The sequence below is a fragment of the Dermacentor andersoni genome, chromosome 7 (assembly GCF_023375885.2).
Source record: "Dermacentor andersoni chromosome 7, qqDerAnde1_hic_scaffold, whole genome shotgun sequence".
Classification (NCBI taxonomy): Eukaryota; Metazoa; Arthropoda; class Arachnida; order Ixodida; family Ixodidae; genus Dermacentor; species Dermacentor andersoni.
The window spans coordinates 16682553-16708714 of NC_092820.1; the positions used below are offsets into that span (position 1 = coordinate 16682553).

The 26162-nt window shown below is 49.5% G+C and overlaps 2 protein-coding genes across 7 annotated transcripts in view; both read right to left on the minus strand.

The window, feature by feature from the left end:
- The window catches only part of LOC129386000 (uncharacterized), a 277464-nt gene that overhangs the window by 80006 nt on the left and 171296 nt on the right, over window positions 1-26162 (minus strand). For 2 of the 5 annotated variants that reach the window (XR_011895614.1, XR_008613468.1), the window contains one exon: window positions 14955-15896. The exons of 1 other annotated variant lie outside the window; for it this stretch is intronic. Coding sequence is in view for 2 of the 4 variants with exons in the window: in XM_072289160.1 (XP_072145261.1) it covers window positions 15712-15896 (185 nt within the window). In the remaining 2 variants the exon portion in view is untranslated. Of the gene's footprint in view, window positions 1-14954; window positions 15897-26162 lie in introns of those variants that run through there. 2 more of the 5 variants (XM_072289162.1, XM_072289160.1) reach the window with 2 other exon arrangements.
- Window positions 3420-6770, minus strand: LOC140219388 (putative nuclease HARBI1). Of its 2 annotated transcripts, XM_072289158.1 has the most exons (4): window positions 6188-6770; window positions 5206-5344; window positions 4624-4695; window positions 3420-4202 (listed from the first exon to the last, which is right to left on the minus strand). In XM_072289158.1, the coding sequence occupies exons 1-4, from the start codon at window positions 6533-6535 to the stop codon at window positions 3685-3687; spliced, it is 1077 nt and encodes a 358-aa protein (XP_072145259.1). In that variant the 5' UTR covers window positions 6536-6770; the 3' UTR covers window positions 3420-3684. The 2 variants fall into 2 exon arrangements, with proteins under 2 accessions (XP_072145259.1, XP_072145260.1); XM_072289159.1 differs by lacking the exon at window positions 4624-4695 and having other exon boundaries at window positions 6188-6745.

Genomic DNA, 26162 nt, shown 5'->3' on the forward strand with positions numbered 1-26162 from the left:
CCTTGCACGCCGAAAGCAGGTAAGCACACTCGTTGACGGAGCTTTTGCGCACCATATTCTAACAAACGTGTTAATCACAGAGGAACCGGAGGAGGCAGCCTGCCCGGACCGCGAGGGCGCGTCCTCTCCCTAGTTGGAAGGGCGAGCGCCATCGGAGTCTGCCCGCCGTTCTTCGAGCCCGACGAAGAGGTGAACATCAGCGCATGGGTTTCAATAGGTCAACGCCAAGTCGACGCGCTGTCGCGATTTATGGCAACACACACGCTTTTAATTTTTCAACTTTGCCCCGTGCGGTCCGTTTATGGAACGCACTACCAGATACCATTGCATGCCAATATAAACACACTGCATTTCGCAATCTGCTAAACGATCAATATGCCGTTTCAACCGTCTAAACACGTCATGTCTTTTGTAATTTTCTTGCATTTTTTCTACAAGTTAAAGAATTTCAGTGGTCCCAATTTCTTTACAATACTTACTACTGTATAACATGCAAAAATGTTTACAATGTTATTATGCTATTATGTTGTTGTTTACCATTTATTGTTATTGCTCTACATATTGTATTTGCTAATGTAATAATTTTCCATGTTCTGTGCGTACTCCTTTCATTATGCTGCAGTTTATTTCTTTCCCGATTCCATACTAATATGTTACCGTATTTCCCCATTTACACTATACCTTCTCGAAGGCCTGTAAGGTACATGTAAATAAATAAATAAATATTTACAATGTTTGCAGATGACTGTATAGTATATAGGGTCATCAACAGCGAATCTGACCAACAAGCACTACAACACGATTTGGATTTGATTGCCATATGGTGTGAAAAATGGAAAATGTCACTGAATGAGAAAGAGTGTCCACGTCACCTTTACCTGGAAGCGCTCATACGACAGCAATCGTAACACTATAAATAATGCTACTCTTGAACAAGTGTCAGAATATAAATACTTAGATGTATTTTTTTCTGCTGATCTAAGGTGGAACAGACACGTTACTCATGTTACGAACAAGGCTGTCGGAGCATTAGATTTTTTGAAACGTAACTTTAGTAGCTTGCCACAGAAACTTAGGGAGCAACTGTATTTCACACATGTGCGCAGTACACTGGAGTATGCGTGTGTTTGCTGGGATCCATATGCTACAGAACTTGTAGATAAACTAGAAAAAGTGCAGAACAGGGCAGTTCGGTTTGTCCTTGGCAATTATGACAGGATGCTTAGCATGACAGAAAGCAAAAAAGCATTAAATTGGCATCTTCTTGAACACCGTCGCCGAAATCTCAGATTAAAATTTCTTCATAACATATACCACTCTAATACGGGGATAGCCAGGTAATTGTATTTTCAGCCGCCCACATATGTTTCTAAAAGGCGAGATCACAAATTAAAAATATGTGAGATTCCTTTTGACCCTCTATTGCATGAATTATGAAAGTCATTTTTTCAGCTTTCATTATTGATTGAATGAACAAACATGACTGTAATAATAAAGATAAAGCTTTGTGCCAAATATGGCACACCATGAAGATGGCTGAGCGCTCTTGCTGCCATGGGCGGAAAACAAAGCTTCACGGATGGTGGCCTTTTAATGTGATGTGGGGAATGAAATGAAACAGTTGTTTGCTGCGTTCAGGCACAGATGAATGTTTCACTTCTTCTATCTTACCAACGACTTGTTTGTGCAAGGTGGCCGCTTACATCTTTGTTTCTTCTCGTCAAATTCTGGCCAGTGGCTGACTTGGTCAGATCGGTCGTCTTTGGGTGGCATTGCGGCCGCTGGTCCCTGTGCTTTTTTGACTTGAACATGGAATTCGATGTCCTGACTAGAAGTCCTTCCTGGTCGCTAGTTGGGTAGGCACTTGTTATGCGAGGTAAGGCATTCTGCAATTTCTGCTTTTAATTGAGCCAGCGGTAGTACTTGTCTCCTCCTAAGCTGCTCCTGCACCCTCCTGTACAATACCCATGCTGTTAGTACCGATAAGTCTAGCATAGGCGTAAAAATTCGAAAGTGCCATTTCTTCGACATCTGATATGTATGCAGTAAAGTCCAAACAGAGAGTCCAGCAGGTCGACACCACCCATGTGCCTGTTATGGACCTTTACTACGCTGGGGCAATCAATTTCGCGAAACACCTTGGCGGAGGTAAACCAGCGCTGAGTCTTTTGGACTAGATCTCTCCCATCAAAGCTCGTCAGAAATGTCACGGCGCGGTTGTCGTATCAACGCACACACGATAACTCTACGTCATCTATCGCGCTTGTGAGTGCCTCTGAAGCACCACTTCCTTTACATTTCAGTTCCTTTTCACTTTTCAGGCGGCTGTTTGGTAGACAATTCGCCCTCACCGTACCGATCGTCAAAATTACATCTTGTGATAGAGTGACCTGCAGCTTCGGGCTATTGAACAGATGGCAGCACGTTACCATATGTTGTATTTCAAGTTCATACTATGCCAAATATGGCACACACCGATTTCGGTTTCTCTGCTGTAGTTGCAGGCGAAATTGAGAAAACTAGTAACTGCCTTGAATTGGCGAGGCCAAAAAATATGCCAAAATAATTTTTCTACGTTTCTGCGGTCGAACTTTTCAGAGAAAAAAAAAACCAATTGCTCGTGTTTGCCCCCTCCGAGTTTCACGTCGCATCCCAAAATCTACTTCACCTCTGTTTTGCGTATCACTCAAGAGATGGCAGCACTTGCCCATAATGAGTGCGCATAACTACGAGATTTACTCTGACGGTATCACATTCTCAACTGGGAATCTCACACATGCGAAAAAGAATGGTAACCGGTATGTGCCAAATATGGGACGCCATGCAATAGAGGGTTAAAAGTGACGCTTTCCGCTACTCTTTCTATGTTCGTACTATAAGAGACTGGAATACTCTACCACCTGACACTGTCTGTATTTGTTCAAATGATGATTTCTTCCATGCTTTATGAGTGTAATTCTGAGTGTTCATTTATATGAGTTGTACCCTCCCTGCTGTAATGCCTGAATGGCGAAGCAGGTACCCAATGAATAAAATGAATAAATAAAGAAATGTTTCATTGTCATGATTTTGTTTATATTGTTGCACCTTGTTAAGCAGCAATTACGAGCATTATGTGAAATCATGTGTGCAAGAAATGCAATGTTGAAGCAACTCTTGAGTTTAAACAAAGCAGTAGTAAGCATGAGTGTCTGCTATTTAACGAAATCCTGCTCCAATAAGTGCTTGACATGTCTCGTTTGTTGCTATACGTTTCAATATGTGCTATACAGATTGCTGACGACATTTCAGTTGCTGTGTAACTCATGCTGCTCTTGCGTGTCACACATGAACAGACATCTTCAGCTTTGGAACAATGCATACTGCACAGTAAAATAGGCATTGCAAAGCAATATTCAACAATGCAAGATTGGTTGCCATTCACCTTGGAAATAACCTTTATTTAAAGAAAATTCCCTGGCGAGACAATATTCAAAAGCACAGTGAACAAAGCAAAGGAGTAACATAATGGCACATGGTTATTTGTCACTGCATGTGTATCTGTCATGCTCAACATAGACAAATCATGTGCTTTCCACTACTGCAGTATGCAGCATACTATGATTAGCCACATGTGAGCACACGCAATGTGTTATGTTGAAGTGCACGGCCTATTTACTTTTATGATAATAAAAATAAAACATGTTACACCAGCACATGTCTCCACCTCATTTGCCAGCGAATGCGCCGGCACACACTTTGCAGGTAGGCAATGCGCAAATTTCTGGGCAGCCGAAACACACCAACTATGGATTCACGCACCGCACGGCCTCTTTGAAACAAAGCTCGAGAAGGCTGTACAGGGTGCGCCTGCGGTGGCACCTGTACTTGAAGCGGCACTTGTGCCTGGGCTGGCTCCTGTGCGCTGTCGTCATGTGCACCGTCGTCACCTGGGTCGTCTGGCAGAGGCACGCCTGCTGCAAGGCAGAGGTTATGCAGCGCTGCACAAGCTGCAACAATAGTGGCTGCTTTCTGAGGCGAGTAGTGGAGCACCCGATACCTCTGCAGGCATCGGAAGCGGCTCTTGACGACTCCTATGCACCGCTCAACGGCATTTCGCATTGATGCGTGTGCCTCATTATAGCGCCCCTCTGCCGTGAGGCGATTTGGGTGACCAGGCACAGGAGTCATGATCCATGGCTCTAGCGGGTACCCAGAGTCCCCTGTAAAGTGTTGCACGTCAGTGAACGAACGTGGATACATTAAGGCACAATGCAAGAACACAGTCTACGCCAGGGCCCTTTTACAACAGCAGCGGGTCTTGGATTTATTGTTGCAATATCTATCGAACATTGACCTTCCCAGAAAGTTGTAAAGAAAGTTCGACTCATTTTAAAGAAAAGCCCAATTTCACCTGTTGTCTCGGCTGCAAATCTCATTCTCGGGTTAAGTTGGACATGTAATATTTATTTCATACTCGTGGTTTTCTGCTCCGCTCATCCCATTTGCTTCTCCCTAAATGTACATCCTCCACTAAAACTAATTAGCTCTTCTCTCTTCAGAAGTGTTATTTTATAAAACACTTCTAAGGTCTACTCTCGAATATGCTGCCAGTATCTGGGATCCTTACTCTACTTTTCGTACCTCTTCTCGTGAAGGTACCCGAACTCGAGCTACCCGTTTGATCCTTTATAATCACTCCAGCACCACATGTCGCTGCAACAAAAAAAATTGCAGACATTGTGACACAAAGAAAAATAGCGCAACTTGCACTATTCTACAATATATACTACACCGATCACTAACGTCGATGCCGAAAGTTTCACGCACACGCTTATTCCTTCGTTCCAAGGACAGTGACCAGGAACCAGCTACCCGAGTCCATTGTCACCAACCCTTTTCCATCATACTTGAAAACTGCCATTTCGACGTGTTCTGTAGAATTACACCCCTGCCTGTAACGCTCCACGTGGCATTCAGTGTATTGAAATTAATAAGTAAATAAACAGAATAACATGTCAGCTGTTGTATACATGCTGGTAAAAATATCTGCCTTCTAAGAGAGACATGTTTCTCTCGATAGTCGCTGCAGGTTCATTAGGTACTGCTACATTCACAACACATTTCTAGCAAATCACGCTTTCTTAAAGCTTGCTAGGATGCAAAACTATTTGACTGTGTATGTTTTACATGTGGAAGAAGCACTGCTACTTTAGGTGCACTTACCAAGCAAGACTTCTCCATGAAGTAACAGGCCACGAGTGAGGCGGCGGCGAAATGCAGAATGCCTCCAAACGAAATAATCGTGGCACGATCCCGGAAACCGTGGGTCAATTGCCAGGATATTCAGCTTTGCATCACACACCTCGTAAGAGAAAGCAAAGAGAAGGTGTCAATGCCACTGCAACAAATATCTGGCACAAACTTTTGCTTACAACACTACTTGCCAATCAGTTACTGTTCAGTCAGCCAACACAATTACAGAAAAGGAGATATCAACATACGCAGTAGGCAGTTGAACTAATCATCAGCATGATAACAATGTTATCTACAAATGCAATGTTGGCATGTGTACATGTGCTCATGTATGGCGTGCGGTCACAACACAATGTGCAAAATAATTCCTTTGGTTTCTTCCGTCCATATTGTACAAGATTCTGCTAGAGAGTGCCACCTGTGTTTTTTTCTTGTTTTTCCAGACAAAGTGCCTATTACAAGCGAAAGAACGCGGAAGTGGCAGCATGTGCCGTATTAACAGCTAGAGCAAATGGGTGTCCACACATTCTCATTCTCCCTCACACCATTTTCATTGATGGGATGCTCCTTTTCACGTTTACAGTCTGTTGGCCACAATGCTTTAGTTTTACGTCGAATAAGAATCCCAAGGGCTCGTCTTCTGTTAGGATCGCTCGCAGACGAAGACTCCCTTCACTGCTACGGCGTCTATTCCGGTTTAAGTCGCGCGTAATGTGTTTACATTGTAGCATCGAAAAGGCTATTCAACTGTGATTAGAGAGCACTGAAAAAGTGCGGCCGGGTTCTATTGCCAAGATCAAAGTCGTCATTACACATACAACACAAACGCTACTTTCTCGAATAGGAACGCAAGTATTACCGGCAATTGATGAAAAATAACGAAACGAAGTTTTTTACAACGTGCACTCGCGCAATCACATATCGAAAATATTTGTCAATGAACAATACTCACGACCATGCAGTTGAGGGCGTAATACCCTTTACGGCTCCAGTACGATTCCGTTTCGCCGGGGCCGAGCTTCTTAGGGCGAACGATGGCTATCAGACTCCCGTCCACACATCCTAGAACTCCTGGAATTTTTCCACGGCTAAGAAAGCCTTCCTTGACGGCGGCTTTCTGTTGCGCCGTGGATGGGAATCTAACCCATCCTTTTTCTTTGCCCACAACCGTAATGGCCTTGGCGACGGCTGTAATGATCCGGCTGATCGAAGGCTGCGACAGTGCAATCGCTTCTTCATTCCCGACGCACTGTTGAAAGCTCCCGGTGGCAAAAAACCGCAGCGCGCACAGCACTTTCATCGTAATGTCGACACCACGAAATCTTTGAGGTCCGAGATGTCCTTCCAGCTCATCGCAAAGACGTCACACTATGTCTTTGGAGAGCCTAAAATGCCTTCGAAACTCTTCTTCGGCCATGCCGAACGCGTCGCGTCGTTGTCTTTCGGCACCCCCCAGCAACACAACCAAAGGAGCCGCCATTGCCGTCTCTGTCTCGTCTCGTCTAGGTGCCGGCTCGTCAGCTGGCGCGAGGTTAGCCGGCAGCCACGGTTGCCCTAGCAACCCACGACATCATGCTCGCCCCCGCGCGCGACCCTCGAGAGAACCACTTCTCCGCGGTTCCTCTCCTAGCAGGGAACCGGTTCCTTTCCAGAAGATTGGCAACCTGTGTGACGTCATCAAAATTTGTCGTCCCGCCCACCAGGGATGACGACAACGAAACGCCGACCAATGGCAACAGCCCAAAGGAACCGGTTCCCAAAGGAACCGCTACAGAATACGGCCCCTGGTAGGACTTCTGTCCTTACTCATGACATAGAACTTACCTCCCCAGAGCCAGTACGATCCAAGGCGTACCGGGTGTCACCCCGCCAGAGCGATATTATGGAGGCTGAGGTAAAGAAAATGCTACAGCTCGCTGTTATTGAGGCGGGTGAGAGTGATTATACCTCCCCTTTGATTTTAGTTGAGGTACCGGGCAAGGAACCTCGTCCTTGCGTCGACTACCGCAGGCTTAATTCCATCACTAAGGATCAAATTTATCCGATCCCTAACATCGAGGAGCGCCTTGAGAGAGTGAGTAGCGCGCAGTTTATTTCCACCCTAGATCTTGTCAGGGGTTATTGGCAGGTTCCACTTACAGAAGAGGCTAGTAGGTATGCGGCGTTCATTTCACCAATGGGAACATTCCGTCCTAAAGTGTTGAGCTTTGGTTTGAAGGACGCGCCATACTGCTTTTCAAGCCTCATGGATAAAGTGTTGCGGGGACAGCAAGAATTCGCTTTACCGTATCTAGACGACGTAGCGATATTCTCCGCATCCTGGCCTGAGCATATGGCCCACTTGCGGGCAGTGCTAACCCGCCTGCGCGATGCGGGCTTGACAGTCAAGGCTCCCAAGTGCCAGTTAGCACAGGCCGAGGTTGTCTACCTCGGTCACGTGATTGGTCGGGGTCGTCGCCGCCCCTCTGAAATAAAGGTGGCCGCTGTGCGAGACTTCCCGCAACCGCGCACGAAGACCGATATTCGGTCGTTCTTAGGTGTCGCCGGCTACTATCAGAGGTACATCCCCAGGTACTCTGATATCGCGGCTCCCTTGACGGATGCTCTAAGAAAGACAGAGCCGCAAACAGTCGTCTGGGATGAGACGAAGGAAAGAGCTTTTAGCGCCCTAAAGAGCGCCCTAACAAGCCAGCCTGTGCTACGATCGCCCGACTACACAAAAGGGTTCGTTGTTCAGTGTGATGCTAGTGAGCGAGGCATGGGCGTTGTACTGTGCCAACGGGAAAATGGAGAAGTAGAACACCCCGTCCTGTATGCTAGTCGTAAGCTGACCAGTCGTGAGCAGGCGTACAGCGCCACCGAGAAAGAGTGTGCGTGTATCGTGTGGGCCGTTCAGAAATTGTCATGCTACCTAGCCGGCTCGAGGTTTATCATTGAGACGGATCACTGCCCTCTCCAATGGCTGCAGACCATCTCTCCCAAAAATGGCCGCCTCCTGCGCTGGAGCCTCGCTTTGCAACAATATTCCTTTGAGGTGCGTTACAAAAAGGGGAGTCTCAACGGTAACGCCGATGGCTTAAGTCGAAGCCCCTAACGTGGGAATCAGCCTCAAAATTGTTTGTTACTGATGTTTTTCTTCCTGAGGCAGGATTTTTAACATATTGCTTTTGTGTAGTGTTTCAAAGTGATGATGTGCTTTCTCGTGCAATTTTCCAATTTGTGGACGTGTTCTGAGTGCTGCTAAACTACTGTAAGGAACTAGGCAGTAGTAAAAAAGGGGAAAGAGCCTGGCAGGGCTTAGTGAGGGTTGTGCCGTGCTTGCTGACTGAGCGGTTGAGTTTCGGCGTAGTTCTAACGCTTGCCGGGAACGAGAACAAAAATGTCAACTCTCCCGAAGTAACTTTGCAGTGTCCTGTGTGAACCTGAACGAGAGAACGAGGCCTTCTCTGTGCGCTGCGCTCAAGAAACGCCGACGGACGCCCGACTTCGGTTATGTGCATCATCGAGCGACATCCCTCCGGACAGCGGATGCAGTCCCCTGACCATCGGGATCTCCTTCCCCCGGCGGGGCGGTCTGTTACGTTTCGCCTACAACGCGCGGTATAGCCGGCGCGGATGCAACGGACGCCGGAGCTTCATTAAAAGCGGCGGACATTTTGGCCCGTTCGGAGCTCCCGCAGTCTCCCCGCCAAGCGCGTCCAGGCGTGTTTCAGTGCCACGTGTCTTCGTGTGTGCGTGTGTGTGTGTGTGCCCACGCTTGTCAAAGCGCGGCAGCCGGGGAGAGGAGCTCCCCAAGTGAGAAGCGAGGAGGTCTGTCCGTCGCCGGGTTGGCGATGCGTCACTACACTCGTCTCAACATGTCTCTCAGCGTGTCCGTGCCCCGTCACGTGCGCCTCTATCGAGGCGTTCCCTCTTGCCCTCGACTCCGAGACTATAAAAGCAGCTGCCCCCGGACGCCAGGAGAGAGGCTCCGATTTCTTCTGTCGAGTTACGTGCTCTCCCGTCTCTCACTTCGGTCGACCTGACCGCCCGCTCTTTTGCGATGTTAGAATAAACCAGTTGTTCTGTTACCAGTCGACTCATGCTTTGCCGAGACCTTCGGATGCTTCCAGTGCCCCAGGCCGCCAGGCCAACGCTACCCTAGGGGCTTGCGACCCGATTGCAACAACGGGTGTCAGCGCTGAGTTTGCAACAACTCGTGCCAGCGGTGCGATTCCAACACGATGTACGGAAGGCTCGAGCCTTTCGAGCGAGATGGGTCCGCTTGGGCAATTTACGAGGAACAAGCCCACGCGTTCTTCCGAGCAAACGACACACACGAGGCCAAACAGTGGGGCATTTTACTGGCCAGCTGCGGGACCTTCGTCTTCAGTCTCCTGCTCGACTTTCGCAAGCCAGCCACGCCACATGTTAAGACAGTGAGTGAGCTGCTCGCCATACTGCGCTCGCATTTCAACCCGGCACCGTCCACACTAATGGAGCGTTTCTGCTTCAACGACCGGAGCCACCGGGAAGGAGAGACCCTCGGGCAGTTCGTTGCTGCCTTACGAGGTTTAGCGAGTGCCTGCGTTTTCGGTGATCAGTTGGACTCGCTGCTTCGGGACCGTTTCGTCTGCGGCATCAACAGCCCCGCCATGCAGATGCGACTCCTGGAGCTTCCCCACCCCTCGCTGGACGACGCCGTGAAGGTAGCGCTGGCAATGGGAGCTGCCACCGAGGACGCCGGCGAGATTGCCCGTGTGACTGGCTAACCGTCGGCGGAAGTGGCGGTCAACAAGTTGGCGACAAATGGCAGTGCCAGCGCTCGCCGTGGTGGTACCCACTCCTCTTAGTGTCAGTTCTCTCAAGCGAGACGGCAGTGTCAGGTTCTGCGGGGATTTCAAGGTTACCATCAACCCCGTCGCTACCGTCGAGAAGCACCCGTTGCCCCGGATTGAACATCTCTGGTCAGCGCTGTCCGGTGAACAAAAGTTTACCAAGCTTCACCTCAGAGATACTTACCCGCAGATGGTGCTCCAGGATGCCTCCCGGAAGTATGTCACCATATCCATAACTTTAGGGCTCTTCCAGTACACGCGCTTACCGTTTGGCGTGGCCTCAGCCTCAGCCATATTTCAGAGGGAGATGGATAACCTCTTCAGGGCCGTGAGGCACGTGGCGGTGTGCTTTAATGACATCCTGGTTACTGCCAGCGACATCGGGGACAACCTGCAATAGCTGCACAACGTCCTGGCACGACTGCAGGATGCCGGTCTCAAGCTCAAGCTGGAAAAACGCATTTTCCTGGCCCCAAGTGTTGAGTACTTGGGACATGTCACTTCCTAGGCTGGCCTAGCCCCGGCTCCACGCAAAGTAGATGCTCTGCTGAAGGCGCCTAAGCCCCAGACCAAGAATGAGCTTCAGATCTACCTCGGCCTCATCTACTTCTACAGGCGTTTCCTGGAGAACTTGTCGGAGCATCTACAGCCGCTCCATCTTATGCTTCGAGATGGTCAGCAATGGGTCTGGAAGAAGGAGCAGGACCGGGCCTTTCATTGTAGCAAGGAGCTAAACATCACGGCTACAGTGCTGGCACACTTCGATCCTGCCAAGCCTGTCACCTTGACCGTAGATGCGTCGCCGTACGGCTTGGGTACCGTCCTGGCGCACAGTGACAAAGATGGCCAGATACGCCCTGTGTCATTTGCTTCTCGTCGGCTTCATGTTGCAGAGCAACGTTGCAGCCAGCTGAACAAGGAAGGCCTGTTCTTCACTTTCGGTGTCAAACGCTTCCACCAGTATCTGTGGGGCCGGAAGTTGGAAGCCGTCACGGACCACAAGCCGCAGTTGGGGCTGCTGGGGCCTCACAAGGCAGTTTCCGCGCAGACATCACCTCGAGTTGTACACTGGGCCTTCAGGCTGGCAGCTTACAGTTACCAGCTGGTTTACCGTCCGGGATAGGACCTAGGAGCTGCCGATGCCCTGAGCAGCCTGCCCCTGCCAGAGGTGCCTGATACTATTCCAGAACCTGCTGAAGAGTTCATGCTGGAGCACGCGTACCCGGGGTACTCTCCAGATCTGTGGTATCGCAAGCGACCAGCCAGAACTCGGTCCTGTCTTAGGTGGTCAAGGCGGTATCCCGTGGGAAGGAATTGGTTCAGCAGGCCTATAGCCATAAGGCCGCTGAGCTGAGCTTGCAGCAGGGCTGTCTACTGCGGGGTTCCAGGGTGGTGATCCCACAATGTCTCGGGTTCAGAGTCCTGCAGTTGCTGCACGCGGGTCATACTGGCGTGGAAAGCACCAAGATGGAGGCCCGGTCCCATGTTTGGTGACATGGCCTGCACCAGGACATCGCTCATATGGTGCAGAGCTGCCAAACCTGCCAGGAGCATCAGCGGGCCTCACGTCATGTGGAAATCACCTCCTGGCCGTTCTCACAGAAACCCTGGTCCCGCCTGCATGTGGATTTTTGGGGACCATTCAAGGGCCATTACTTCCTGGTGGTGGTGGACGCCTTTTCCAAGTGGGTGAAGGTTCTACCTGTCACCACTCCATCAGCAAGCGCGACCATTGCAGCGCTACGTCAGGTCTTCGTCGCCCAGAGGTTGCCGGACGTTATCTTGTCCGACAATGTCCTGCTTTCACCAGCACAGAGTACGTGGCCTGGCTGACGAGGAACGGAATCCGGTGGATGATGGTTCCGCCGTACCATCCTGCTTCGAACGGTGCAACCGAGCGGGTGGTGCAAACCACCAAAGACAAGCTCAAGACGAGCCAGACTGGGGATTTCCGGACCACGCGCCACGATGTCTCTGGCCGTGCCCCCTGTGAGCTGCTGCTGGGTCGCATGGTCAAGACACCCTTGGACGTCTTGCATCCGGACAGCCGATCCACAGTGCTCCTTAAGCAACTGAAGTAGAAGATGGCTGCTGACCGAGGGTGCCGTCCCGGGCCTTTGCCGGAGCCGGGAGCTCTAGTTTTCGCCAGGAACTTCCGTCTTGGACCAGCCATGTCTGCCGGACAGGCGGTGTCTTCTGCCAGCGCCTCATCACTGCTCGTCCGCATGCCAGACGGGACCACGTGGCAGAGACGCGCCGACCATGTGAGATCTCGCATAGGGACCTGGCCAGCACCTTCGACTGCCACTTTAGGGTTCCAGCCCGCAGGACGACTAGTGGCAACACCAGTAGCTTCCAGTGGAGCACCTCCCATCTCGGAGGCGGCAAGTGTCGCCAGTGGTGCGGCGACCGTTTCCATTGCCCACTGCTATTCGCCCTGAAGTAGGCGGTCACCCGATGTGCCACTTCCAGAGAGAGAGAGAGAAACAACTTTACTGGTCCATTATGAAATGAAACGCGTTAAGCGTCTGATGGGGTGGCTCCCTCTTCGCGGGCTCCATATGCTTCCAGGGCCGCCTGGCCCCTGTGGATCAGTCGGAGCTGGTCTTCCAGGGCGGGGCTGGACAGCATGATCTCCCATCGCTCGTAAAGGGTGGGGATAGCAGGGTGGTTAGTTATGGGTATAGGTGGGGGGTGGTGTATAGAAAAATTGCACTCTCCTATGACGTGCCGAAGGGTGCCTAATGCATTGCAGTGAGGACATGTGTTCTTATATCTCTCTGGGTATATCTTGTTCTGGAGGCAGGGGTGGGGAAAGGATCCTGCCTGGATTTGCCTGTATATTGTTTGTTCGGCTCTGGTCAAGGAGTGGTGGGGGTGCGGGAATGTCTTCCTGCCGTCCCAGTAATATTTGACTATATCTCTATAATTTGTGATGGGTTGCCATCCCCTTGCCTCCTCCTCGTTGGCCCGGGAGTTTAGCGCTCGGGCCTGTTGATGAGCATATTCATTGCCCTTAACTGAGGAGTGAGCCGGGACCCAAACTAATTCGATCGCTTGTTTAGGAGGCGTAGCTTTACCAAGAATTTTTAGTGCCGCAAGGGACACCCAGCCAGATCTGTAGTTCTTGTATGCAGCTTGTGAGTCCGTGACGATCTTGGTGACGTTTGGTTGCAGGAGTGCGAGAGCTATCGCTGCTTCTTCTGCTTCCTCCGAAGACGGAGTGTAGATTGATGCGCAGGTGACCATCTTTTCTAGCCCGGTGACCACGACTGTTGCCCTCGTGGAGCATTTCGATAGAGAGGCGTCTGTATATAAAACAGTGTCGTCTTCCTCCAGGGTCCTGGAGATGGCTCTTGCCCGGGCGTCGCGTCGTCCGACATGCCTTGTGGGGTTCATGTTGCGTGGTAGTGGTTTGCATTCCAACTTCTCACTCAACTTTTCGGGTAATTGGTCGTGGCGGGTGTAGTGCAATTCTTGCCATCCTAGCTTGCGGAGGACGTTTCTGCCCGCCTTGGTCTGGCTAAGGCGTACCCTTTCATTGGATAGGTGGGCTTCTACGAGCTCGGCTACTGTGTTGTGGACTCCAATTTGAAGTAATTTTGTCGTGGATGAATTTATGGGAATACCCAGGGCCTGCTTCGTGGCTTTCCTGATTATTGCGTCAAGTTGTAAGACGTCCTTCTTGAGGAGCTGCAGGTACGGCGCTGCGTAGACGATTCGTGAGATAACAAAGGTCTCAACGAGGCGCAAGGTGTCCGATTCCTTCAGACCCCTCCGCCTGTTGGCTACTCGTCTGATCATGTTCAAGATTTGGTCTGACGTGAGCTTCATTTTTCTAATCATGGCTGTTGCCTTGCCGTCTGCCTGGATGAGGAGACCCAGGATCCTGAGTTGAGGTACCGGGAGGATCCGGTTCCCTTCCAAAGTGATTTCTATGTTTTCTGCTTGTGTCCTTGGTGCACGTGGTGTGACAATGGTCAGCTCCGATTTTCGAGGCGAACAGCAAAGGCCACATGTCTTCACATAGCTGTTGATCGTGTCAGCCGCTTTTTGGAGCGTGTTTTCCATCCAGCCATCCGACCCTGCCCTCGCAGTCCAGAGGGTGATGTCGTCGGCATATAATGCGTGGCCCAGACCATCTATTGATTCGAGAAGCTTGGGCAACGGCAGGAGAGCCATGTTAAATAGGAGGGGGGAAAGGACCGAACCTTGCGGCGTTCCTCGATCCCCCACGGAGATCGGTTGGGATGTCTCCTCTCCTATTCTGATCCTTGCCGTTCGGTCACGAAGAAAGCCTCGGATGTAGTTGTAAGTTTTCACTCCGCAACCCGTGTTGCGCAGGTTGCGGAGGACACTTTCATGTGTGACGTTATCAAAGGCACCTGTGAGGTCTAGCGCTAGTATCGCTCGCGGCGCTTGCTTCGTTGCTCGCTTAATTACCAGTTCGTTGAGTTGTACGAGAACATCCTGGGTGCCCAGGTGCTGCCTAAAGCCATACATTGTCTCTGGCATCTGATCGGTGGCATCAAGATGTCGCTGCAACCTCTTAAGTACCATACGTTCCATGACCTTCCCCACGCAGGACGTGAGGGATATCGGTCGCATGTTGTCGATGTGAGGTGCCACTTCCACCCACCCTACGAGATGCTCTGCTGCTCATGGTCGATGAAATGAATGATCTTGGTGTGTATTTCCACAAAATGGTACCCTTCTCATCACATGTTGATTATTCAAAAAACCCGTCCTTCAAGCGCTTGTTGTTTGTCGTATCTCGCATGACTTCCATTCCCCATTGCCTTTCTGAAGGTGTATTCTACTGGATGCTTTCCACTGCTAGGGTAGGCCTCCATAGTCTAAGGCAGAGCGTGCATATTTAGTTCTGACTTCAATGAACGTATCCAGGGTAAATTGATATTTATTTTCAAGCACAACTTTTGCCTTTCTGGCGACCATAATCCAGTCCTCTCAAACATACTTCAACTCTAACCTCTAAACAAAAGACGTATAAAATGAGACATTCTGTTCCTTTATAAGGTGGTCTATGGCGTTATACATTGCATGAACTTTCTTGATTATCTACAATTTTCCGAGCCGCAAAAGTGTACCAGGCACGGTTCCGCATTTTCTGCCTGACGTTGTTGCACTAAAGGCTGTCCTATGTCTCACCTCCAAAAAACATACAAGTATTCTGCCTGAATTGACATATTTAAGAGTTCATTTCCTGTGTTTTGTATAAATGTAGAGAATGTTGTATGATGAACTACTTCTTACGCGTGCCTCATGCTATTCTGTTTCGCTGTTTCTGTATCTCGAATTTCTTTGTTTAGCGCATTTGCCTTTATTCGTATTTCCTCACACATTACTTTTTAAATGCACCAGCGCGAACACTGCCTACCTTCTCCTGGACATTAAAATTAACATTTGGCAGACTGACTGACTGATTTATTGATTGATTGATTGATTGATTGATTGATTGATTGATATTAGTGATTTAATGTACCTGCCAGATCACTGAAATTTTGGAGCGCGAGCGTTTTTATTCTGTCTTTTGACCGGTATTAGAAGGTAACTGGCGTTCAACGTTAAGAATTTCAAGGCCACGTCTGTAGGCATGCAAACAGGATGCTTGCCTTGATATACGCATGAAGTATGTTACCTGGTTCTGCAGCCAACTCAACGAGCACATCTACACTGCCAGCTGGTGTTGCGATAAAATTGACGTCGTGTCTGCTACTATTGACTATTGCTGCACCATTAAAATGTGCGCGAACCGAGTTGAAGAAGCCATAGCATCCGATGGTGACTTCACTGCCGATCCAGCCGGGTGCTGAGCAGTAACCCCTGTGGAAGAAAGCGGCAAAACCGCATGAAAGACATTAGACCAGCTACCATACTGCATAGTGCTTTCAACAGGAAGACGACAAAACAAATAACCAGAAAGCAGGCGAGGCAGGTCAAGTCCAAACAAGATTGAGCTTCAAACTGATAACGCATCTAAGTGTCATTTGACATGTATTGCAACTGAGAAGTGTTTTGCTGAGAAAATAGGCATTTGACATCTGCAGCATGTAAAATTATTCGTTGCTATTTTGCACTCAGGTGGAGGAGTAATGTTTAAAATAAATAGCGATAACATCACTTTCAGTTTTTCATATGAAGCACTGAATATTTTACTGAGGGTGGCAAGTAATTTTTGAACTAAATATATGGGGGGGGGGGGAGATTTACTTGAAAAATGTATTGCAGCAAACTTATAAATGTCACCTCCTGAGACCTGGCGACGCCTAGGGATGCATTTTCTTTTTCAAGTCGGTTCTTACAGCTTGGTATGTACTTAACTCCAATATAGTTAGCAATGACGATTGTGCAAGGCGTAGAAGTTTTACGCTAGTAATAGCTTAGCTAGCTCGATTCTTTAAGCTTGACGAGAGATTGCTGTCGGGCTGCTAAGCACAAGGTCGCGGTATTGAGTCCCAGTCACGGCACCTGTATTTCAGGGGGGAGGTGATGTGCTTAAAACAGCTTCTTGGTCTGTAGAGCTAAATGACATACACACAAGCTAGAAGAATACAGTACGAGCTCTGTCTCTCAACAGAATCTTTATTGAAACTTTCAACATAAGTGATTGCAAATACCGAAGAATAAGAACATGACAAGGTCTAAAGTCTATCAGTTAAACAATATCAGGAGGTAGCAAAGCCATAAAAACCAAACAACAAAAGGCACTACTTGAGATTGACACATGTGCTGTGAATATATTGACGTTCGCTCTCTAACAGAAATATTGATGCTTGGCTAACATAAGTCTCCCCTAATCTTTTAAGGTGAAATGCTTCAATTATTTAGCGTGTGGTTTGACATTTGTGTCTTGAAACGACTTTTGTCCCTTCAAACAAAGGTTGAAAACATCCATTGAAGTAATGCAACGCTAGATGTGAAGTACTAGGGTTGTTAAGTGATTGGTTATGTTCGTTTAGTCTGATATTAAGGCGCCTGCTGCTCTGTGCAATGTGAGCCTTCCCGCACTTGAGTGGAATCTGATAAACTATACCAGTGTTACAAGGCACTAAATGGGATACATGCCTAACGCCGCAATAATTTTTTCTTCTTTTGCCCCCCTGTTCAAATTTACCATTTATCATAAGGCACATCAGAGACAATTTGCGGGCGGACCGAGTAAAGCGTATTGATGTCATATCTACTGGCTACGTTCGTTCGTTTACCTCGTTGTTTCCCTGTGTTTGTTCTTTCTTAGGGGCAACCCTTCTTAAAAGATAGCCTTACACGGACTCGCCTAGCAAAAACTTCTAATCTACTGACCACGTTCCGTAAACAGCGTGGGAAACCTATGTACCATATGAAACGTTTTATATTTTTCTGTTTTTCTTAAAAAGGGGGGAGGGCAAAAGAAGAAAAAATGATTTTGGCATTAGACATGTGTTTCCTTTAGTGCCTTGTAACACTGGCACAGTTTATCGGATTCCACTCAAGTGCGGCAAAGCTTAAATTGCACAGAGTGGCAGATGTCTCAATTTCAGGCTAAAAGAACATAAGCAATCACATCACAATCCTAATGCTTCCCATCTAGAGTAACGTTGTTTCATTTGCGGTTGTGAACCTTTGCTTGAAGACACAAAAGTCATTTCAAGGCAAATGTCAAACCACACGCGACATAATTAAGTCATTTCACATTAAAAAATTAGGAGAGACTTATTTTAGCCTAGCATGAATATCTCCCTTAGAAAGCGAATTTCGTAAAGAATTTGGAAAGGAATACAGACGTTCTCCCTAGGTCATTCAGCCGAAGATTGTCTTCGTTTTCATTTCAAAATAACCTACTTGTAAAGCAGAGCTCACGAGTCTCCGCCAACTAGCTTCTTGTTGTTCCCTCAGCACTGCATCCAGAAGTACGGCATTCCCTACATGCCGATCAAACCGCTGCGCACCTCACTCGCTAGGCCGAAGCGAAAGCTCTGCCTAATGACAGTGCGGCTAAAGTAGCCAAATTTTTCTTCGAGAGCATCCTCCTGCGAGATGGTGCTCCAGAAGTCCTGATTACTGGGCCTCTTCGATTTTCAGAGTTCTGGCAGCCCGCTGGCAGCCAGGTGGCAGGCAGCTAGTTCCGGTTCTGATAGGAAGTTACGTGGGCTGGGACCCCAAGACAATCGGAACCTGCCCGAAGTTTGCCAAATCGAACGCTGGTACAGCTGGCCAAATCTAAACATGCTACCAGCATGGCAGCGTCCGGTGAAGCCGGCACGCGCTCGGCGTAGTCGGCCCATTTATGCGTTGCCAGCTTGAAAATGTATAGTTGCATTAAGGGATACGATAACTTTCGCACGATTTCGCGTGACTCGGCGCAGGACGTGCACTGGGGCAACCTCACCTTGCGAAACGCAACACATGGCCTCCGGCGCGGCCGGTGACGAGACGCGAAATCGCGCGTAAGTGATTGTATACTCGCACGCGATGGGTCGAGGATCGCTGCTCGCAGCGATCACGTCGCCCACCGGCGACATTGATAAGTTGGCGTTGTGTAATCACAAAACAAGAAAAAGCAGATTATCGGGTACGTCTCATACGCATAAAATTTCGTGCCGACCTGCTTGGGCTTCGATTTCAGAAAGTTTGTTATGGCTGATGGAGCTTCTCATATTGACCCTAAGGAGCTGGGGACGTGGCTAGCGCATGAAAATGCACGCCGCCTGTGACCAGCGAACCGTTTCCCATGAAAAACAACATTGATCGTGACCATGAGAGCAATAATACAATGTACGTTTGTCTAATGTACCGAATTCAATCATTGTATTCTTAGTTCAATGGCCTGCAGTTCAAACACATATCGGTTTCGAGCTGCGACATAAGCATACGACGGAGAGACGGAGTGAACACGGGCTAGCTTCAAAGACTTCGCTAACTGCAGAAAAAGAAGATATATACATACGCGAGATATGTGAAAAGGAACGCCACCAGAGAAAGACGAACCCAAAATGTACCGCAATGTGTGAATGAGCGTATATAACTTTCGTGGAACACGATGCAGATAACATGTACGCATGAAAGCGCGGCGCGCTGATCACCGCCGCGAAGAAGCCATCAGGACACACACACACACACACGCACAAACACGCACACACACACACACACGTACGCACGCACACACAGATACACACACGCGCACACAGACGCACGCACACGCACAGACGCACGCACACGCACGCACGCTCGCACGCGCACACACACACACACACACACACACACACACACACACACACACACACACACACACAAACACACACGTTTCAAACGGTTCACCACGGCTCGTATCACACCGCTTCGCAATGCGGAACGGAGCGTTAGCACCTAGAAAGATAACGCTAGAAGTAAGGAAATCCGAAGATGACAAGCGCCCGCGTTGCAATCCGTGAGCCTCTTTTCATGCCTCTTTTAGTCGTCTGCTAGCCCGAGAACTTCCAGAGAGGAGCCAGACGAAACTCGTCCTGGCAGGCTCTGGAAGCCCGCGGGCAGCAAGAACCGTCCCACCCAAGCAAAACGAGCGCCCGGCCGAAGCGCGTCGCGCGGTGGGCGGAGCAACCCGAGAAAAACTAAGACGCTCTCGCTGGCTCTGGCAGCCCGCGGGTAGCCAGAAGTGGAAAATCAAAGAAGCCCACTGACAGAGGAACGGCTTTTACTGCGGATCTTAAGCCATCCTGCAGTCAAGCCAGACAAGTCACCGGAGGACCACTCCCTATAACCCGCTGACGAATGGCCTAACGGAGCGACTGAACAAGACACTCACTGACATGTAAGGGGTGTACGTCGACGTCGAACACAAGACTTGGGATGCGGTGCTTCCGTAAGTCACTTTTGCTTAGAGCACGGCAGTGCAACACACAACACAGGTCACGCCGTTCGAGCTCGTTTACGGAAGGAACCCGACGACGACTTTCGACGCCTTGATGCCGCACGCCACCGGCGAAGGAAATGTTGACGTCGCCGCCTGCCTACAGCGCCCAGAAGAACCGCAACAGCTCGCCCGCCTGCGCGTCAAGAACCAGCAGAAGACCGACAATCGACGCTACAGTCTACGATGACGCGACATCAAGTACCAGCCCAGCGGCCGTGTTTGGGTTCTGACCCCAATACGCCGATGAGGACTCAGCGAGAGACTACTTCGACGCTATTTCGCACCTTACAAGATCATCGGAGGCATTGGTGCACTCGACTATGAGGTCTTGCCAGACGGCATTTCACTATCACAGCGGCGCCGCTCACGACCTGAAATAGTCCATGTTGTGCCACTTAAGCCGTTCTACCAGCGCTAACGAACGTTGAGACTTTGCATAGCCGAACTCTGGAGTTTCTTTTTTGGACTATGTTACTATTGTTATTTTGTCATTTTTGTTTAATAAGGGTCCTTTTTCGTTGTCCTGTTTGTAGCATCGGGATGACTCTTGTTGATAGGGGGCATTGACACGTCTACTGCTTTATCTTTTTCGGGAGACCACTTCTCACCGTCTAACAAATGTTATGAATCAAGTTTCTCGAATGTTATTGATGTTTCTACCCGTTCTCGGTTGTCATCCAAGCATGTGTAATCAGATTGTATGTGCGACGTGAATTGCGTAGAATTTCTGGAAAACATGCGGGCACGACTGATTACTCTGGAACCGTCGGTGACCCATGTATCAAAGCGGACGTGCTTGACCTGCACATCAGAATTTTGACGATCGGCGACTGTGTTCGCCGCTATCCTTGTCCTTTGAGTGCAGCCTGCTTTTGAAGGCACAGGTTCGGCTAATAAAATGTCAGTTTTGTCAATCACAGTTAGGTTGCCTTTTTCACAGTCACTACTATGTAAAATATGTTTAACTGATATTCTTTAGATCTTGTCATGTTCGTATGCTGCGGTATTCGCAATTAATTATATATAATGGTACGGGGAGAAAAGACGCTTGACAATATATTTACAAGACATAAAGCGGGCAGAAGACAGGCATACAAGATGCAGCCCATGTGCGCGACTATCAGCGATCGTTCTCTTCGTCATTCCTCTCATCATCGCTCGCTACTGCAGCGCCTCGTAACATGACCCCCGGCGGCGAAGCCCCTGTCCCGGCGCTTAGTGGGTTTGAGTGATATCGCTTCAGTCGAGCAATGTGAACGATGTCAGAGGAGGATCGTGGAGTTGAGGTATCGAGACGTTGTAACTCGTAGGTCACGCCTGTCGCTTGACGCAAGACACGGTATGGGCCTGTGTAGGGTGAAATCAGCTTCTCACAAAATCTAACTCGCCGTTCTGGTTTCCAAAGTAGCACGATGTCACCAGGGTTAAAGTGGGCATGGCGGTGACGAGCGTCATATATGCGCCATTGCGAGACAATAGCTAACGTACTTTGCGTGTGCCCTCAATATGCGGCCGAACGAAGAACATTCAAGTGTACTGTTAACTTCTGGGACTCCCGCCCCTTTTCGGATTAAAAGCTTTTGGGAGCATGGAGGAGAGTTGACTGGGTCGAAGGCGCCATCAAGTCACTTTCAAACTTTGTAAGACTGGCTTAGACGATCGCCTCTAGAACCCGTGAGACGTGTAGTCAGTGCGAAATGTGTTTTCGCGATAACTTTTTCTGACAAGATTACCTTTTGTGTGGACAAGATTACTCTTGCGTGAATTGCGTCTACAGTGCGCATCCCCATATTGGACAATGTGTGTATAGTAGCTTATTGTGCCGTAACATATTCACCTGCCACATTCCTTTCCCTGTATTTCTCTCTTCTCCCTTCCCCAATGAAGAGTAGCAGGCTAGAGACACGCTCTCCAGGCCGAACTCTCCTCTTTTCTCTTCAATAAAATCTATTCCTCCTCGTTCTTGGGAAGACTTCAGACGCAGGCTTGCAATCTCATGTGCCTCGGTAGCTCTAGATATGGCATCTCAGGCATATTCTGACGTTGTATCGAGAACAGTTGGGAGGATCTGGTCAAACGGTAGCATAGTGTCTTGTCCACACAAGAGAAAAAATGGTGAAAAACCAGCAGAATCATGGCGGGACGTATCGTAAGCGAATGTAACGAACGGCAGAGTGGAATCCCAGTCACGGTGGTCGGTAGAGACGTACGTATCAAGCATTTACCTGACAGTTCTATGAGCCCCTCTTTGAGACCGATAGTGTGAGGGTGATACGCCGTTGTAAACATGTGCTTCGTAGCACAGGTGTGCGAGAGGTCCTGGACAATCGGTGAGCAAAAGTAGCGGCCTAGGTTCGTCAGGAGTTGTCGGGAGCCGCCGCGTTGAATTATCACAGCGCGAATATGGTGGAGCGCTGTCGTCGTCACTGTGTACCGGCACTCGGGAACTACCACCTGGAAGCAAGTGACGTCGGTTGCACAATTCGTAGGGAGAGCCCGCGTGATCACGTACCGGGTGGTGTAGTCCGTAGCAACTTCCATCAACTTCTTCCCACTAAGAGAAAGAGGAAAAGGGCCGAGGTGATCAAGACCAACCCGAAAGAATGGCGCAGGTAGTCTTTGAATGGGCTGAAGACGGCCAGCTGGTAGGGCTGCTGGTTTTTTTTTTTTTTGTGTGTGGTGCTCACACAATTTGCAGGAGGCGACGTAATGGCAAACTGAACGGTAAATACCGGGCCAAAAGAAACGATGCCGAGCACGGTAATATCTCTTTCAGACTCCCAGATGACCAGTGGCTGGGACATCATGAAAGTGTAGGGTACAAGCTCACGCATATGCTTGGGAAGGACTAGTAGCAGCTCAGGGCCATCAGAGAGCATGTTATAACGGCGCGATATGCCATCTTGCAGCACAAACATACGCAAAGAGGGGGAGCTGCTCAGGTCCGTCATGCTGAGAATATCTCAGGTGAGGGTCGCGTCGTTGCTCATCGGTGTTGTCATCAAATGCAGTAAGTGCGAGGACGCAAGTTGACTCGCCGGTCAAGGCCGGTCTGGTGGGTTTACTGGATGATGTGCAAATAATCAACGTCATCATGGAGTCTCTCTGTCTTATACGCCATTGTGTAAGAGTACTCTTGGAGCCGTAGAGGCCACCGTCCCAGACGTTCACCTGGATCTTTTGAAGAAGAAAGCCAGCATAGGGCGTGGTGATAGGTGATAATGGGAAAAGGCCGTAAATAGAGGAAGGAGGGAAATTTACTTACTGTTGAACGAGGGTGATGCATATACGTTCGGGGTCCGAGTAATTGCGTTCGGCTGGTAAGAGAAGACCGCTAGCGTACGCAATACCATGGTCGCAACTGTGCTGCTGTTGTGCCAATACAGCGCCGATACCGCAGCCTCCGGCGTCGGTGCGAACCTACGTTGGCGGGGGCAAGTCAAAGTGGCCGAGAATCAGTGGCGACGTGAGTCGCGTCGTCGTCAGCTCAGCGAATGCACTAGCTTGGTCGGGACACCAAACGATTTCGCGCCTTTCTATAGAAGTTCCGTTAGAGGGCGTGCGATGTCTGCAAAATTTCTCACATATCTGCGGAAGCAGCAGCATAGGTCTACAAAGCTTGGAACGTTGGTTGTGCAGGTGGCCGGAGAGGAAAATCTTTGACCACGCGAACTTTCTTCTGATCGGCACGAACACCGGAAGAGTCTACAAGGTGTGCGAGCACAGTAATTTGCCGGCGGCCGAAGTGACATTTCGTCAAATTGAGTTGAAGTATCGCCGTGCGGAACACTGAAAGAACTGTCGAGAGACGCTCAAAGTGTGTGCCAAAAGTCGGCGAAAAGACAATGACATCATTGAGGTAGCATCAACAGATTGCCCACTTTAAGCACTAAAGTAGGGTGTCAGGTTTGAATGTGACGGGAGCATTGCATAGCCCGAATGGCCGCACCTTGAACTGACAGAGCCCATCAGATGTAATAAACGCTGTCTTTTCACGATTCATGTCGTCAACTGAAATCTGCCAATAGCCACAAGGAAGTTCTATCGAAGAAGAATACTTGGAACCACTGTGACAGTCAAGGGCGTCATCTATCCAAGGTAATGGGTACACGTATTTTTGGTTACTTGGTTAGGATTCCGGTAGTCGACACAGAAGCTCCAGCTGTTGTCCTTTCTGATCAGCGCGACAGGAGATGGCCATAGGCTTGAAGAAAGTTTGGTGATATCAGGGCAAGCATTTTGTCAACTTCCTTTTGCTTAACGTGGCACTGAGCAGAGGAGACACGAAAGGGCGTCGGTATACAGGTTTGGTATCGTCGGTGCAAATCCGATGCTTTACAACGGTTGTTTGGCCCAGCGGTTGGTCACTGAGATAAAAAATGTCCTGGTACGACATGAGCAGATCATTAAGCGCGTGTACGTGTTCGGCCGGAAGGTTAGTGGCGATCATCTTTGTTATGTTATGTAACATCGCGGGGTTCGAATCAATAGCAACAGGAGGCGGTGCAGGAGGCTCAGTTAAGACGGAAACATGATAGTCGCAGGCTGGAGCTTGGGTTGCAAGAGAGATACCCTGGCGTATCACTTGAAGGCATAGTCCGAAATTCACAGTAGAGAGGCATGCGGCATTGGCCTTTATACTGACGACCAAGTGCGGGAACATGACATTCTGCGAACACAGAATGGTAGCGTTGGGCGACACGATTTAATCGCCTTCGTCCACAGGGAGATCAGGAGAGACGTCGATGTACGTCACGGCTAGAAGAATGTGGTAGACGAATGTAATCGGCGGAACACAGCCGACTCGGCGCAGCATCAGAAGGCTCAACGGCATGAGGTAAGGCAAGCTGAATAGCCCCTCCAGAGCTGTCAATAAGAGCAGAATGTGCTGAGAAACAGTGAAGTCTTGAGATGATTGCATGTGGGCACTGATCCAATGCGTAAAACAAATCTGAAGTATGGCGTCCGGCAACCGTGACACGGGCGGTACACAAGCCAGCAACAGCCAGAGTCGCACCATCGGCTTCGCGGACTACAGCGATCGGAGCTGGGTAATAACTTTCTTGAGACGAATGCGGAGGTTCGAGTTCATGACCTATATGTGGGCGCCGGCGTGAATGAATACGATGACAGGCGTAGCGTCTACGTTGACGAGCTTGTGATGTCCAGGTTGTGTGAGCAGAGTAATTTCGGGTCGGATCGCAGTGGCAGGCTCCCCTCTCTGAGCTGCGCCCATGAGCAGTGGGAGTATGGGGCAGAAGGAAAGCGACGACACAGAGTTGAGCGGAGCAGGTGTCAAGATGAAAAGGGGAGGGGTTTGATCGTGCTGGCGATTATGATGGAGCGCTGTCGTCGTCACTGTGTACCGGCACTCGGGAACTACCACCCGGAAATCGGATGTTTCGATAGCTAGGCGAAGGATGCGAGTTCCAAGCTCTGCGAGAATGGCCGGAAATGTGTCCAACGCGTCCACAACATAAGCCGATGTCATTGGAAGTGCGCCATTCTGCTGAATTCAGATAACGAGGACGAACGGTTGGGCGGCTGTATAATTCAGGTGTGGCAGGCGGGCGGTAGTCAGGTCCGTTGCTTGGGCAAAGCGTCTGTAATCCTTCGTTTGCCAGTTCTTGACGCACAATAGTTGGAATAAGGGAAATGGTTGAATGGAACTCGTCGGGGTTACGCACCTGAAGGGAAACGGGGGATGGATGGATGGAAAACTTCATTTGGACCTGCAAATAGTGATAATTAACCACTAAGCGGGCCGCTCCCACGTCGGGACTGGAAGGCCAAGCCTCACGGCCACGTCGTGAGCCTGCTGAACAGCCCAGAATTGTTCATCCAGGTCCGGGCTGTGAAGTGCAGCCTCCCAGCTGGACGCATCCTTGATCGCCGAGTCTTCAACTCTTTCGCAAGACCAGAGCATGTGTTCGAGCGTGGCTAAAGCACCACAATCTTGGCAATAAGGCTCTGTATACGTCTCCAGATAAAACGTGTTCAGTCTCCGTGGGCAAGAGTGAGTACCAGTCTGTAGTAAGCGTAATGTAAGTGCCTGAGCCCTGTTTAGTTTAGGATGCGGCAAACTGTAAACCCTGCGATTAAGAAGGCAATACTTCGTGATTTTATTGCATGTGGAAGGGGAGTCTCTGTTCTCGGAAAGTACCGCCACGCCCTGGCGCGGGGCAGAGCGGAGGGTAAGA

Bases quoted from the DNA above. Each gene is read 5' to 3' on its own strand.
- LOC140219388 (XM_072289158.1), bottom strand. From the start codon at position 6,535: ATGAAAGTGCTGTGCGCGCTGCGGTTTTTTGCCACCGGGAGCTTTCAA. The intron at 5,345-6,187 runs GTGAGTATTGTT...TTCTCTTACGAG, and splicing joins ACGCCCTCAACTGCATGGTC to GTGTGTGATGCAAAGCTGAA. The intron at 4,696-5,205 runs GTAAGTGCACCT...TTTTTGTTGCAG, and splicing joins TCATGGAGAAGTCTTGCTTG to CGACATGTGGTGCTGGAGTG.